The following is a 15,075-nucleotide window of genomic DNA, read 5'->3' on the forward strand; positions in this document are numbered from 1 at the left end:
AATGGTCAGACTTGTAACTTGATAAAATATCACTTTCTTGTACCATATTTAGCAGAGAATTTGAAACCAAAAAAAAATCTAAACGTGCCTGTTTGAATGGGCGAGGTTTGCGCCATGTATATCTTAGTTTTTCAGGGTGAAGTTCTCTGAATATATCTGATAGATTGTGGTGAGAGTTTATTTCCAACAGTTTGTCCCTAGCTTTGGCATTATTGATATGCTTATAGTTGTGATAGTCTTTGTCTGGGTTTAATACAAGATTAAAATCCCCAACTAAAATGATATTATCATTCTTAAAATTATTTATAGCTTCTGATACCATGTTATAAAAACCAGGATTATCTTCATTAGTACAAGATTAATCATAGTAAATAAATTAAAACTTTGACTTTTACAGGATATAAAACTGTTGAACTTACCAAAGAACAGGAGGAAAAAAGGCAACAGAGGACCAAAAATTGAAGACAACAGACTCAGGAAAAGCGGGAAAAAGACGAAGTAAAGCACAGTATTTATGGCTATCCTTTTAACTCATCATAAAGTGAATGTCAGTGCTTCACTCTTTCATAAAGTTTCAATAGAATTACTTTGGCATGAGTTAACCTGGTATTCAGTTATCTAAAAAGTTTGACACAATTTCAATTAAAGTTTTGAATGATATGCAGGAGAAATCCTAAATAGAACTAACGTCTGATCTCCTGTAACTAAAATATTGCTGCTGCAGCACTTGTCATTGAACATACCTGTATATGAGCAGGTATAATGGAATATACTTTTCATTTTGAATTCTTTTGAATTCTTTTCAGAAACAAACACTAGATAGACTTCTTAAACAACAAGAGGCAAAATCTAAAGGCCCAAAGGTAATTTTACAAACCTATTGATTAAATTTCTTAGGATAAATTTGCAGATGATATAGAATTTAACTGATGGTTGATGACCTTATGTCTTTGATAGATGGTGTGCATGTAAAGCTCTTTAACAGGTGTTTATAGATAAAAATCAGAATCCAAAATACCTACTAATCTTTCAATTTCAAAATACGTGCCAGAGTTATCTTTCTTTTTCTAGAGAATTCTTTATCAGTGCAGTAGTCTATCAATTATATTGGAGCCAAAGTAACAAAAGAAATAATAGAGAGGTTTAATTAGCAGACCGACGAGTACGCGTCTTGTATGTGTAGTTAACAAGTTAGAATTACGCGTAGTAGCTCACATTACTTTTCTTGTTTAGCAGTAACTGTTGTAACATGTACCTGTATGTGTAAACGTTTTTTATGTGATACTATATATTCTCTCCTACTAAAGAATTTTTGTCACAGGTGAAAATTGAGAATTTTGCATGTGTTCATTTTTTATACATCATTGTTTATATATGTATATTTATATATATATATATATAATGCCTTGTGCATAGTTAACCCGAAACACGAGCACTTTTCTATTTGCTTTATTCTGCGTACTTGTGTATGTAGGTAAGAAGCTACAATATTACAAAGGAAAAATATCAATACATATATCATTACCCAAAAAGCATGTTCCGCAAACACAGAAAATACTAAAAATGTTTAACATTAATGCAATACACAAATAACTATTATGTGTGTTTACTCGTTACAATACTATGCAACTTTATCGAGACTTATAAAAACTTCACTTAAGAAGTAAATACTACGGTATCTTAGAAAAGACTTAAATGTTATAACAAATGAGAATTGATATAATAATTAGTAAACTTTGATTAAAACAGCAAATAATTTGTAAACTTACATTTGTGACCTGACTGCAAACTACAGATACATTGGCGGTAAAACTGCACGGACTAACGCTCTTCAGTAAAGAAGTCAAATATATATACCCTAGAAATTAATTGAATTTCGAACCCGATGGAAAAAACAACATTGCCTATCGTAACAGCACACTCCCCGCCTAATATTAAGTAAATATTACCAATTAAAAAATTGTATAAACTTATAGAATTCATAGCGGAACGCTTTTAAACAAAGATAGTTCAAAAATTTCATGGAACATGAATGCAAAATATATTCACCATGGAACATGAGTAATATTCATACAAAGATACTTCAAAAATATCATTATGGAACATATATGCAAATTTTATATCTTCACCATGGAACATGGTTAAAAACTTAAGTTATGGACACTTGCAATGATCATATGAAATTTCACATGGTTTAAGAACAATCATTCATTGTGGAACACAATCAAAGATACACTATGGAACATAGTTACCAGTCATCAGATGTGGAGGTTCATTATAATTTTGTGGAACACAAATTTCACGATCAACAATTCAGCATCACCATTTCACTAATAGGACGCGTGTACATCACATTTTGTCCGTCTTTATGGACGCGAACGCGAGCTTTACGAACTTTACCATCGCTGCTTTGGTATGTTTCTGTTATAACACCAATAGGCCAGTCTGTTCGATGTACTGCACTGTCTTTTAAAAGAATAACGTCACCGACTTTTAAGTTAGGTCGATCATCTCTCCATTTCCGTCTGGGTTGAAGGTTCTGTAAGTAATCTTGTCTCCAGTGTTTCCAAAATATTTCGGAGAGAACTTGTACATGTTTCCACTGGGCGCGGTACATATCTTTGATGTTATCACTTTCCGGTATCACAGGTAAGTAATTCACTTTTCCAGTTAACAGCATCATAGGGCTAAGAACTAAAGTTGAATCTGGGTCAGATGAAATCTGCACTAAAGGTCTTGAATTAATAATAGAACACACTTCTGCCATAAACGTTGTCAAAGTTTCATGTGTTAATTGTTTGGAATTTAGATCAAGTAATATCGCATCAAGGATTCTTCTTGTCAGACCAATCATCCTCTCCCAGGAGCCACCCATATGCGAAGAATGAGGAGAGTTAAATATCCAAACTGTTCCATTTTCACGTAGATGTTTTTTAATCGGACCATCTTCAACATTCAGAGTTTGTATTCCTAATTCATCTGCTGCTCCTACAAAATTTGTACCCTTGTCTGATCTAAATACTTTGACCGGTCCACGTATTGCTTCAAAGCGTCGTAAGGCGTTGATAAAGGAAGAACTAGACATTTCTTCTATTACTTCGATATGTATGGCTCGTGTGGTTAAACAGCTGAACATGATTGCCCACCGTTTATTGTTTATTACTCCACCACGTGTCTTCCTTGCTAAAACTGTCCATGGACCGAATGTATCCACTCCTACTGTGGTGAATGGAAGACCAGGAGTAATTCTGTCAGAGGGTAAATCAGCCATTTTCTGTAATTCGAATTTTCCACGAAGTTTTCTACACGTGACACAATTGTGAATAAATGAAGACACCTCACGTTTTGCACCAATAATCCAGAGGCCATTCTTTCTAAGCGCTCCCTCGGTAAAATGTCTTCCTTGGTGTCTAACTGAATCATGGTAGAATCGAATCAGGAGTGTTGAAACATGATGTTTATTTGGCAATATTATAGGATTGATTTCTCCAGTAGGTAACACATTCTTCACATTATTAAGTCTCCCACCTACGCGAAGTAAACCTTCACTGTCAATGAATGGGGAAAGGGTTGAAATCCGACTATCCTTTGAAACAGTTTTTCCATTTTGTAGAGAGAGTATTTCTTTGCTAAAACACTCTTTCTGTATTTCTTTCAACACAAATTTTTCAGCATCTTGACAGGATTGTACACTGATACTGTTTTCACACATATGCCATCCAGAACAAGAATGAGTTCTGTGCTTGAAAGACTTGATGACATGTCTTAAACAGGCGACAAATTTGATAAAGGTTTTCCATTTGGAAAATTTCTCTGCAAGTTCAGTTATACAGTTCTTTGACATCTTAGTGGTGGTTTTCATGACTTGTACATCTGGACGAATTTCCTTGTCATCCTGTGGATCTATTAATGGGAAGTCATAGTTCTTATTAACCTCATTTTCTTCATGTTGTTCTAAAAGCCATTGAGGTCCTTGTAACCATTCACTATTCTGTAGCTGTTCACTCGAAAAGTTTCCTCGTGTCGCACAGTCAGCAGGATTTTTATGGGTCGGTACATAATTCCACTGGTCAATAGAACTCACTTTTAAGATTTTGCTCACACGATTTGTCACATATGTATAGAATCTTTTCGATTGGTTGTAAATGTATCCAAGGACAACTTTACTGTCGGTGTAATATTTCACAACATTCGGTTTTACATCCAATTGTTCTAAAACAGTTTGTCCGATTTCTGAAGCAAGGACGGCTCCACAAAGTTCTAACCGTGGTATTGTATGTCCTTTCATTGGAGCTAGTTTGGCTTTTCCCAATATAAATCCCAAATGGCTTGCGTTGTCATCACCAGTGATTTTCAAATATGCAGTTGCTGCAATCGCTGTTTCTGACGCATCACAGAAGACATGTAATTCAATGTTGTTAACACAACTTAATGAAACAGGTAAGTACATCCTAGGAATTCTCAAGTCTTGTAAACACTGTAGAGATGATTTCCACTCTTTCCATTTGTGATCTATTGCGGTTGATAATGGTTGATCCCAATCGGCACCAACTGATTGTCGAAGAAGGATTTTCCCGGACAAGGTAATAGGTGACAAAAAGCCCAACGGATCAAAAATGCTATTCAGGAATGAAAGTAACCCTCTCCGAGTGTTTGGTTTTTCACTGTCTTGAATCTCAAACAAGAAACTGTCATGATTTAAGTCCCATGATAAACCGAGACTATGCTGTAGGGGTAAGACTGAGTTTTCTCCAAAGTGTACATCTCTAAGGTTCTTGTTTAAGTCCTCTTCACCGAAACTATTCAAAATCTCTCTATCATTCGAGGCAATCTTGTGTAACCGTAAATTGCCATTTTCTTTAAACACTGTTTTGGTTCTTTTAATCAAATCTATAACTTTTTCACGGGACGGTGAGGACACTAAACCATCATCTACGTAAAAGTTTCTATTTACAAAGTCTTTAACATCAGACCCATAAGTGTTTTCACAATTCTCTACAGTTTTTCGTAATCCATATGTTGCTATGGCAGGAGACGGTGCATTTCCGAACACGTGAACGCACATTCGGTATTCAATAAGAGGAAGATCTGGATTATTGTTTTTATACCAGAAAAAACGAAGAAAGTCCCTGTGTTCTTTTTTCACGTAAAACTGGTAGAACATCTGTTCAATATCAGCAATTACAGCATATCGATCTTGGCGAAAACGCAATAATATTCCTATAAGACTGTTTGTAAGATCAGGTCCAGTCATCAACACTTTGTTCAGAGAATGTCCTTCATAGACTGCGGACGAATCGAACACTCCTCTCACTTGATTTGGTTTTTTAGAATTGTATACACCAAAAATGGGTAAATACCACATTTCATTGTTGCTTTCATGATCGAGAACAGGAGCTATTTCTGCAGCACCACTATCAAACACTTTCTTCATAAATTCAATAAAATGAGTCTTTTTCACTTCATTTTTCTTTAAGCTAGCATCCAAAATTCGAGCTCTTCTCCATGCTTGAGATCGGTTGTTTGGCATCATGGGTTTCGGAGAACGAAAAGGAAGCGGAGCAATCCATTTTCCATTTTCATCCTTCTGAAATTCTTCATCCATAAGTGAAAGAAATTTACGGTCTTCTACAGACAAACCAATTTTGTCATCATCAGGGGACTTTTGAAACAAAGTGTCATATGTGTCTAAAGCTTGATGTTCTTTCACTTGAAAATGATTTTCACATGGATTGAATTGTGTCGTACGTCCATTGTTAAGAACGGAGGTTTTCATCACACGAACAAGGTCTGGGCGATGAACTTTTCCGAGACATACATCTCCGATTATGACCCATCCTAATCCTAGCTTTTGAGCGAATGGAGTTTTCTTTGGTCCAGTAATCTGATGAAACACATGATGTGCTTCTGGAACATCTCTACCAATCAGTAGTTCAATGTTTACATCTTTTTCTATTGGTGGAAGCTCATTGACAATTGAATTCAAATGATAATGAAAACGAGCAACATCTGGAGTAGGGATTTCCGATCTTTCATTTGGTATATCATCACATTCAATAGTTATTGGAAGTTCATATTGACAATCTTCATGCACTGATTGAACACACAGTCCTTCGATTCTTCTTCCTGTCATAGTTGTAGTTCCTGAACACGATGACAGAGAATATTGGGTGGAAGGGCCCTGAACATCCAGACGATCGCAAAGTCTAGGAGAAATGAGTGTTCTATTGCTTTGATCATCCAGTATAGCGTAGACTTTTATGGCTTTGTTAGGATCTTGACGTAGAAACACATTCACTAACACTATTTTCCCACAAGAACGTCCTAAAGAGGGTTTGTCACACAACACGGTACATTTTGAGGCAACATTTTCTGATGCGTTATCCTCCCCGCCATTCTCTCTGACAGTTGAATGTTGGTTTTCAAAAGAGTTCGTTAATCTATCAACATGCATCAATGTTCTGTGATTATTACTGCCACATTTTTCACATTTCACTTTAACGTTGCAGTCTCTGGACATATGATTTGTTGATTCGCAACACTTGAAACAAATGCGCTTTTCTTTCAAAAACTTTCGTCGTTCTTCAAGTGGCTTTGATAGAAACTGTCTACAACACAACAATGAATGTTCAGCTTTATGAATAGGACAGCGTTTCATCGTTTCTTGTTGAACATATGTTTTCCGGTTCAGAATACTGTCTCGTCTATTTCCACGTGCAGGTGTTGAACTTGGGGCGATACGCGGGTTGTCATACACAAATGCTGGATCATTTTTCACTTCACTCATATCTCTAATGAAGTCAATAAACACAGACAGTGGTGGAAATGGTACTTTATACTGTTTCTTGTACATTGAGGCACGAGTCGTCCATTTTTCCTGAAGACCGTAGGGTAGTTTGTTGACGATAGGATTGATCCCGGAGGAAGTGTCAAAATATGACAACAGTTGCGAATAATGAACATCAGATTTTGTAGATTCTAACTCTGACAATATGTCCAATAAATCATAAAGTCTGTTCATTTCTTTACTTGAAAGTTTTGGAAAGCTGTCTAACTTTTTCTTTATAGTTGCTTCAACCATCTCTGGGCGCCCGTATCTGTCGTGTAGACGTTCCCATATCCTCTGAAGTCCTCTTTCAGGTGCATGAACATTGGAAGCACGGATACTAGAAGCAAATGTGCTGGAGGTTGGCCCCAGCCACTTTACAAGCAAGTCCATTTCTTCAAATGGTGAAACATTAAGTTCATTCACAATGCTCTTAAAACTAGTTTTCCACACAATAAATGTTTCAGGACTATCATTGAACTTGGAAAATCTGGTTAATAGTAAGTCTTTCTTGAGGAGAAATTGCACAAGTCCTCCTAGAACCGAGTCGTCTTGTACTGTGCTGTGTAGTTGAGAGTTTGGATTGTTTGGAACAGGAGGATCCTGATCATAAAATCTATTTGGCTTTGGTGTTGCCTGAACTTTCAGTTTTTCTCTAGGTTTTTCTAAACACAATGATTCGGCATAAAATGGTTCCTTTTCTTGTGGGATTTTGTATTCACAATATTGTTCTTTATTCAATTTTGTTTTCAAATAGAGATCTTCAATTGGTTTTGGATCACTAAAATGTTGCGACACATATTGTTCTGTTAAGTCCTTTTTGTTAACAAAGGATCGTTGAGAGGATGCACTAGATGATTCACTGTCTGAAATTCTCTGTGATAAAACTTCAGCGGCTTCTAATTTCAATGCTTGAAGGCGAGTTAATACTGAGGTAACTACAGTCTCTTTTCTTTCAAACTCAATTTCACTTTTTCGGATCATTTCTTTGTCACTATTTCGAGTAAGAAATAACATAAAATCTTTGAACACAGCATTGTGCTTGGTACGAACTCTCTTCAACTCATCTTCTATCTTCCTAAGTCTCTGTAAATCACCAACTTCAGCTTTGTCCAGATTTATCAATAAATCTTCCATCTTTGTCCAATGTTTTTGTAACTTTTTTTGAAAATCATGAAGTTGACTTTGGTAAAATCCTTTACCTGCTGCCGTTTTTGTTCGTGCTCTTGCTCCGAGTGATTTCGGGATGGCATCGATAGTTTTCTCATCTGCTTCATGAAGAGATTGTTGATCTTTTTTATGGTCTAACTGTCCTATATCAGGATTCTGCTGAATTTCAGTTATCCCTGGGTCAGGGTCTTTGACGTTACCTGGATCAGGTTGTTCGTTTTGTCCTGGATCAGGGTGTTCGTTTTGTCCTGGAGCAGGTTTCTTTTCCTCCAACAAATCAGGTTCCCGTACAGTATCTGTTTCTCCTGGATCAGGGTTTGATGCCATGGTATACGAAATCTTCTTACTATAATGCCTTGTGCATAGTTAACCCGAAACACGAGCACTTTTCTATTTGCTTTATTCTGCGTACTTGTGTATGTAGGTAAGAAGCTACAATATTACAAAGGAAAAATATCAATACATATATCATTACCCAAAAAGCATGTTCCGCAAACACAGAAAATACTAAAAATGTTTAACATTAATGCAATACACAAATAACTATTATGTGTGTTTACTCGTTACAATACTATGCAACTTTATCGAGACTTATAAAAACTTCACTTAAGAAGTAAATACTACGGTATCTTAGAAAAGACTTAAATGTTATAACAAATGAGAATTGATATAATAATTAGTAAACTTTGATTAAAACAGCAAATAATTTGTAAACTTACATTTGTGACCTGACTGCAAACTACAGATACATTGGCGGTAAAACTGCACGGACTAACGCTCTTCAGTAAAGAAGTCAAATATATATACCCTAGAAATTAATTGAATTTCGAACCCGATGGAAAAAACAACATTGCCTATCGTAACAGCACAATATATATTATTATACATATATTACATGGCTTTGAGGGCGACATACCAGAATATTTGCCCCGAGGTGACAGGAAAGCCCAGGAGTGTTATGTCGCCCGATGCTGAAGACAGAGGGCGACATAACACTCCAGGGCTTTCCTGTCACCGAGGGACAAATATTCTGGTATTGTCGCCCGAGAAGACATGTAATATATGTTATATAACATTTTTAAACAAATCAAACTCGGGTTATCAACATATTTATTTAATTCACAAGGCAGAGGCAAATGTTTTTTAAACACTCACGCTTGAGTTTATCACTTTTGTCGTATTTGTCGAATTTTTTTCATCAATTAAACTATCGAGTTCATCTGAATTTAGATGAAAAAACCGTAGACGTTGGCATGACATGTTTAAAATTCGCGGATCTGTTTACATTTGCTTAGCAACTGGCTCCTTGAATTTCGAACCCGACGTAATGAATATGCAGAATTCTTGCACACGATGGTGATATTACAGTTTGGGGAGGGCAATATAACTATTTCCTGTGAAATATAACTGTTTCTGGGAGGGCAATATAACTGTTTCCGGTGTGATTCAGCAATTCTCATTTGTGACATAACGAGAAAACTTATTCAAAAATGGTAGATACATATATATATTTATATATATTTAATATATACATATATTTATATATGTATATTTTTATTTATCACAAATGAATAAAATAACAGAGCCGTTGCATGATTTGGAGGAAGAGATACATGTACTTTGCAATTACAAGAATGTTCATTCGGGTACATACATGTATAAATTCGTCATTACACAAACTGATGAAGTAATGCACATAGTTTCCTTTCTACATGTACATGTACACGTACACGTCGGTTTGCTAAACCTCTCTAATGATTAATAAACTACTTGTATTAGATATACTGTGGTATTTTAATGAATGTCAATAAAAACGTTCAATTATTATGTTTAAAGATGAAAGGCTCCAGAAGGAGCAATGTTCCTCGAGTCCGCTACATTAACAAGAAGTTGGAGATCTCCATCAGTGTTCCAACAGGGATGTGACCCAGGTCATGAATGTCCTTTGCTGGTTCGTGGGGGAGGAGCGATACCTGGTCTCCAGGTTGGGCCCGGACCTGCGCTGTGACTATTGGGAGCTGTGGGCCAAGGAAGTGATTGGTTGTCACCCTCTTTCTCAATATGGAATGTTTCGGCTTTTGTCGCCAGCAGCCATGCCTCCTTGCTTTGAGGACTTGGACGCATCACCGTGGAGGATTCAGAGGACCAGGAGGACCAGGAAGACCAAGAAACTGACCAGATTCTGCCTGAGGCCTAGCAGGCTCGAGCCTTTGAGCCCTGGGACCCCTGGGCTGCCAGTAGGGCCGCGGGTATAGAGTTTCCCCCGGAGTTCCCCTGCCTCCCACCTGGGACTTTAACTGGAGGGTACCTTGCTGTGGACTACCCCCGTGTGTTTGCAGGGGCAGGCAGGATACATCTCATGATGTTAGAGGAGTGGTAGTTCCCTGAGTCCAGCTCCCAGGACTTTTCACCAGAAGATTTGACGTTTTCTATTGGGCGGATGCCATCAAGTGTGGTATGGCCCCACCTGCCCAGCTTATGGTCATGTAGACAAGATGTTGGTAATTGCGCCAGCAGAGAAAGGTCAATATACTTAGTTCAATACTATAAATATTTTAGCATTATCATTTTTCAGTTTTCTGTTATATTGAATCAAAAATGGGTAGTAATTTGAAAACTGATAGAGGAAATTCGGACTAGAATATATATAAAAATTATGAATGAAAACTTAATGCTTTGTGTCTATTTAATGTCACTACCATTCATAATCTGTATTTAATTTGTTAAAGAGTAAAGCAATTTGTATTATTAAGAAAATTAAGAAAATATCATTCATAGTGTAAAATTGTTATGGAATTTTCTTAATTTTTCAAAAAATATTCAATGGCCATTAACTAAAAAAGCAGGTCATTGACCTACTCTTTTGAAAGTGAAGAATAACACTACCATGTATAAAGGTCTATAACACACAATAGTTGGTTTTTCATTATCATCAGTGGATTTTTTTTTTCATTCTGAGTAAACGTCATCCTTAAGAATATTTGAGCTCTTCAACAGTTGCACATAGGAAAAATGAAAGAAACTCGATGAGCGTTTAACATTTATTTATTAGAAGATACTACGAACGAAAGCGATAGACTGACGGGGTAATCGGGTGAAAAATGAACAAAATGTACAATGCTAGAAAAGAGAGACTTGCTTTTAGATAAGCTCGTTAATATGAGCGCAAAGTGTTACAACACTGAATGATAAATTGAATTGGAGTACAATATAGACGAACATTAAATGAACACGAAAGCTGCCATTCCTCAAAATGAATAAAATTGCCTGCAAGCCTGTAGTTCCTGGCTGAATCTTAAATTGTAATACTGTAATGTAATACTCCACATAACATAAGAGAAATATTATTTTTCCAGTCGCTGTGTAAAATGTACATTTAAATTTTACAAAATAAATACATCAAAGGTTGAAAACTGAAAAAAGTGCTTAAAAATTCTTATCGATAAGATATTGTAACAAGGCAATGTACACGTATAGATCCTCTATTGTAAATAAGACACAAACCAAGAGGTCCATGGACCACGTCGCTCACCTGGACAATAATGTCGTTAACGTTGAAAATCAGATGTATGGAGGCATGTACAAAGTATCTTGACAATTTAGTAGAATTAATCCTGTATAAAAAGATTTTTAAATTTTTTCTCCAGATGTTGCTACAAATATGTTAATTAATCTAATTTTGTACAAAGATGATTTATGATAGTCATATCACACACATGAATTGAGCTTTGTGGTTCTAGAGAAGATCTTAAATAATTGTTTATTTATACATTAAAAAAAATTAAGATTATGACAAAAATATGGAGCACAGACCCACTCTATAAAAGAAAATATATTGAAATTCTAAAAATGACACTATTTGGATGATTTGATACCATACGCCAGTTTAGCTCAACATATTCCAAATACCGAACATAATAAAAGATAACAAATCGTTGTTATATTAAATGTACATTGTGTTCAATGATTGATAAAGAAAATATCAGATTTTTCGATATACTAATTTTGCAGTATCTTATCTGTCCTTATATAGGCGTTTTACAATTCTTATCCACCCTCTTCTTTTTAGCTCACCTGAGCTGAAAGCTCAAGTGAGCTATTCTGATCACATTTTGTCCGTCGTCCGTCTGTCCGTTTCATAATTATTTCCGTCCGTCTGTCTGTCTGTCCGTCCGTCTGTAAACTTTTTACATTTTGAACTTCTTTTCTAAAACCTCTTGGCCAATTTCAGCCAAATTTGTGTAAATAAAAACGACACCGTAAAAACAGTTTCCATAGTTTTGACACATTTCTGTTGCTGGATCATACTAAGGAATTATCGCTATTCCTAAGAAAATATTACAGCGGAAAATTATCCTGGTGTGTAGCCATTTTTTATCTTTAAATAAAGATGAAAATATTGGGTGGGTGTAGACTGAGGTGCCTGTCAATACTGTAATATTGATTTTTATAGCTCTTTAACATGTCACGTGACAATATTTTTCATTCTAGTGTATTCATCAATCAAGTGTGAGTAAAGTCATAAAAGTCACACGAGTTTACGCCAGGTAAACAACAGTCATTTAGTTACTGTGGAATCATTAGAATTCGTGGGTACCTCTCATCCATGAATTAATATCCTCCACGAATTATATATTAGGGTTATAAAGTCATAGTTCGTTTTGTAGGTTTAAGAAAATAAACGAAATAACGTCCTCACGAACCTATAAAATTTCAGCAATCCTGGAAAATTGGCCCCCACGAAATCTGACGATTCCACAGTATAATGGACAAGACAAATTAAATTTTTGAATGTTTTTAATTTGAGAAGTTGAGCGCATTGAGGTACAATTTTATAGGATTTTTAAAAAAATAAAATACAATAACTATTATATTATATTATATTATATTATATTATATTATATTATATTTAAAAAAATACAATAACTAGTAAGTAGTTGAGGAAGAAAATGTACCTATATGCTCTCATATATTTTGATCGCTTTATAAAGTGGGGGCGGGGGGGGGGGGGGGGGGGGGAACAAAACTATAGGGAAATGGAAGTCAACCGTGTACCCCTACCATATGTTTAGTTTTATATCTTGCATAGGATTTTCTTATTCTGGGTAAAAATATTATTCCATAAAGGTAAAATGTCAAAATTTATTTTTAGTTATTCTACCGAGGGGCCATATGGCGCAATATCTTTTAAAGGCCCATTGTTGCTCAGGTGAGCGATGTGGCCCCATGGGTCTCTTGTTTCTATGTAAAATTCCACAACCGAACGTGGCCCTTCCCTACCCCTCGGGGACCGTGGTTTGAACAAACTTGAATCCAACCTACCTGACGATGCTTCCGCACAAGTTCAAAGCTTTTCTGGAAAATTGGTTTTCGAGAAGATATTTTTAAAAACTTCATTCTATATTGGCCCCCCCTTTTTTTTTTCTTTTTTGTTTTTACAAATCTGAATCCCCGTTACCTGATACTGCTTTGTGCCAAGTTTGGATGAAATTGATCCAGTGGTTCTTGAGAAGAAGTCGAAAATGTAAAAAGTTTACCGATGGACAGATAAATAGACGGTAGGACCTCGGACAAAAAGTGATAAAGAAAAGCAGGCTTAAGCTTAAAACTAAAAACAAACCCCAGACCCCCCCCCCCCCCCCAAAAAAAGAAAAAGAAAAACAAAAAACCCAACTTTATTACCCCCCCCCCCCCCCCCCAAATAATAAAAAAAAATGTGCTGTAACGCCCTAGCTAGTTCTTGTTAAGATCCGCTATCCAAAAAAACCAAGAAAAAACCCGGATAGCATGAGACAGTTTATGTACTGTAGTAGCATGGTGACAACTTTTCTCTGCAAAGTTGCATTTGTATTACATGTATTCCTCACCAGAGTAAACGGCTTTCTTAATAAAACTTAATCATTTAAAACTAAAACTACCGACAACAAGAATAAATATGTGTTGCACCAGGTCACAATGGGGTAAAAAGGGATTGGTTTCTTTTACTTGGCATTTGAAAACGATTGACAGCTCATAATCCAACAGAAAATCTGAAAATCATTTCTAAAAATTCTTAAATTGTTCGTAAGATTCATAGACTCGTTTGTGTATTTTTTAAAATTTTTGCTCCAAGACTAAACATATGAATTTGTATATGTTTGAAATAGTTGTTTGTGTAGCTCCTTCAGAAAATCTGAAATGGAACATACGATGGTTATCATTTCCCTAAGTACTGTACTTTAGGTACAGAAGCAAGTATTGAAGATATATATCATACTCGTGCTTTATGCCCGCAACACAATGGTATTATATGAATTCAAACAATAGAATGTTTTAATGTTGAGTTAAAATGACACGATACCTTTGCGCTAAAAATAGAATTTAAAAGCTGGGCTCATTGTAACCACATATAATGAATATCAAAAAAACCTTTTCAGAATTAATTTCTTTTAAAGGCGAGATTATAAAGAGCCTATGACACTAAAACTGTATGAAGACTAAGCCACTTATTAGATAAATTAACACCAGTGGAGATAAGCTCCATGCATCGCTGCTGGGGCCACTTCCTGGACTGGTGGTGGTGTCTCTGGTGATCGCGATGTCCTTTTGGTTGCTGGCCACTTTGGGGTCGTTGCTGTAAAGGTAGATCATGATGAATTAAATTGAAGATCGATGTGTTTTCAGTAAAACATTCAAATAATGTAAATAAAAAAAATTCAAAAACTGCTCTCAAAACATCGTACTTGTACATGATGTACAAAATAACACTGTACTTTGTAAAACTTCTTTCAAAATAAAATTATTGTGCAAAAATCATTATGACGTCATAATTGATTGAAGGAATCTTTTCCCATATTTTACGGATTTAAAGGAATTATGTAGAAAATAAAACAATATTTTGTGATACTATTTTTAATCATGGGGAAAATTAGTCCCGGTACCTATACTCAAGTTGAAATCATTTTAAAGAGGTCAAGAGCTAGTTTAATGCCGTTTTTGGAGAGACTGTAGGCATTCTAGATATATTTTACTAGTAAAAAATGGACAAAACTCCGAAATTTGTTCTTTATTTCCTTTATATTTCATTAAATATGGACGGT

At 35.6% G+C, this 15,075-nt stretch overlaps 2 protein-coding genes and 1 long non-coding RNA gene across 5 annotated transcripts in view; 1 reads left to right on the forward strand and 2 right to left on the reverse strand.

Moving 5' to 3' along the window:
- LOC117692664 (uncharacterized) overlaps positions 1-15,075 on the reverse strand; it is a 356,019-nt gene that overhangs the window by 315,494 nt on the left and 25,450 nt on the right. The window contains exon 5 of one of the 2 annotated variants that reach the window (XM_066080603.1): positions 14,304-14,609. The exons of the other annotated variant lie outside the window; for it this stretch is intronic. Coding sequence (XP_065936675.1) covers positions 14,456-14,609 — 154 coding nt within the window. The 3' untranslated portion in view covers positions 14,304-14,455. Of the gene's footprint in view, positions 1-14,303; positions 14,610-15,075 lie in introns of those variants that run through there. 2 annotated transcript variants of the gene reach the window in all.
- On the forward strand, positions 423-11,518 carry LOC136274160 (uncharacterized). The gene is made up of 3 exons (XR_010712469.1): positions 423-498; positions 807-863; positions 9,833-11,518. It is a non-coding gene; the product is annotated as an uncharacterized lncRNA (long non-coding RNA).
- On the reverse strand, positions 1,770-8,866 carry LOC105335138 (uncharacterized). Of its 2 annotated transcripts, none has more exons than XM_034463050.2 (2): positions 8,716-8,866; positions 1,770-8,428 (listed from the first exon to the last, which is right to left on the reverse strand). In XM_034463050.2, the coding sequence occupies exon 2, from the start codon at positions 8,321-8,323 to the stop codon at positions 2,306-2,308; it is 6,018 nt and encodes a 2,005-aa protein (XP_034318941.2). In that variant the 5' UTR covers positions 8,324-8,428; positions 8,716-8,866; the 3' UTR covers positions 1,770-2,305. The 2 variants fall into 2 exon arrangements, with proteins under 2 accessions (XP_034318941.2, XP_065936672.1); XM_066080600.1 differs by having other exon boundaries at positions 1,770-3,216; positions 3,529-8,866.

This window comes from Magallana gigas, chromosome 3, assembly GCF_963853765.1.
Source record: "Magallana gigas chromosome 3, xbMagGiga1.1, whole genome shotgun sequence".
Classification (NCBI taxonomy): domain Eukaryota; kingdom Metazoa; phylum Mollusca; class Bivalvia; order Ostreida; family Ostreidae; genus Magallana; species Magallana gigas.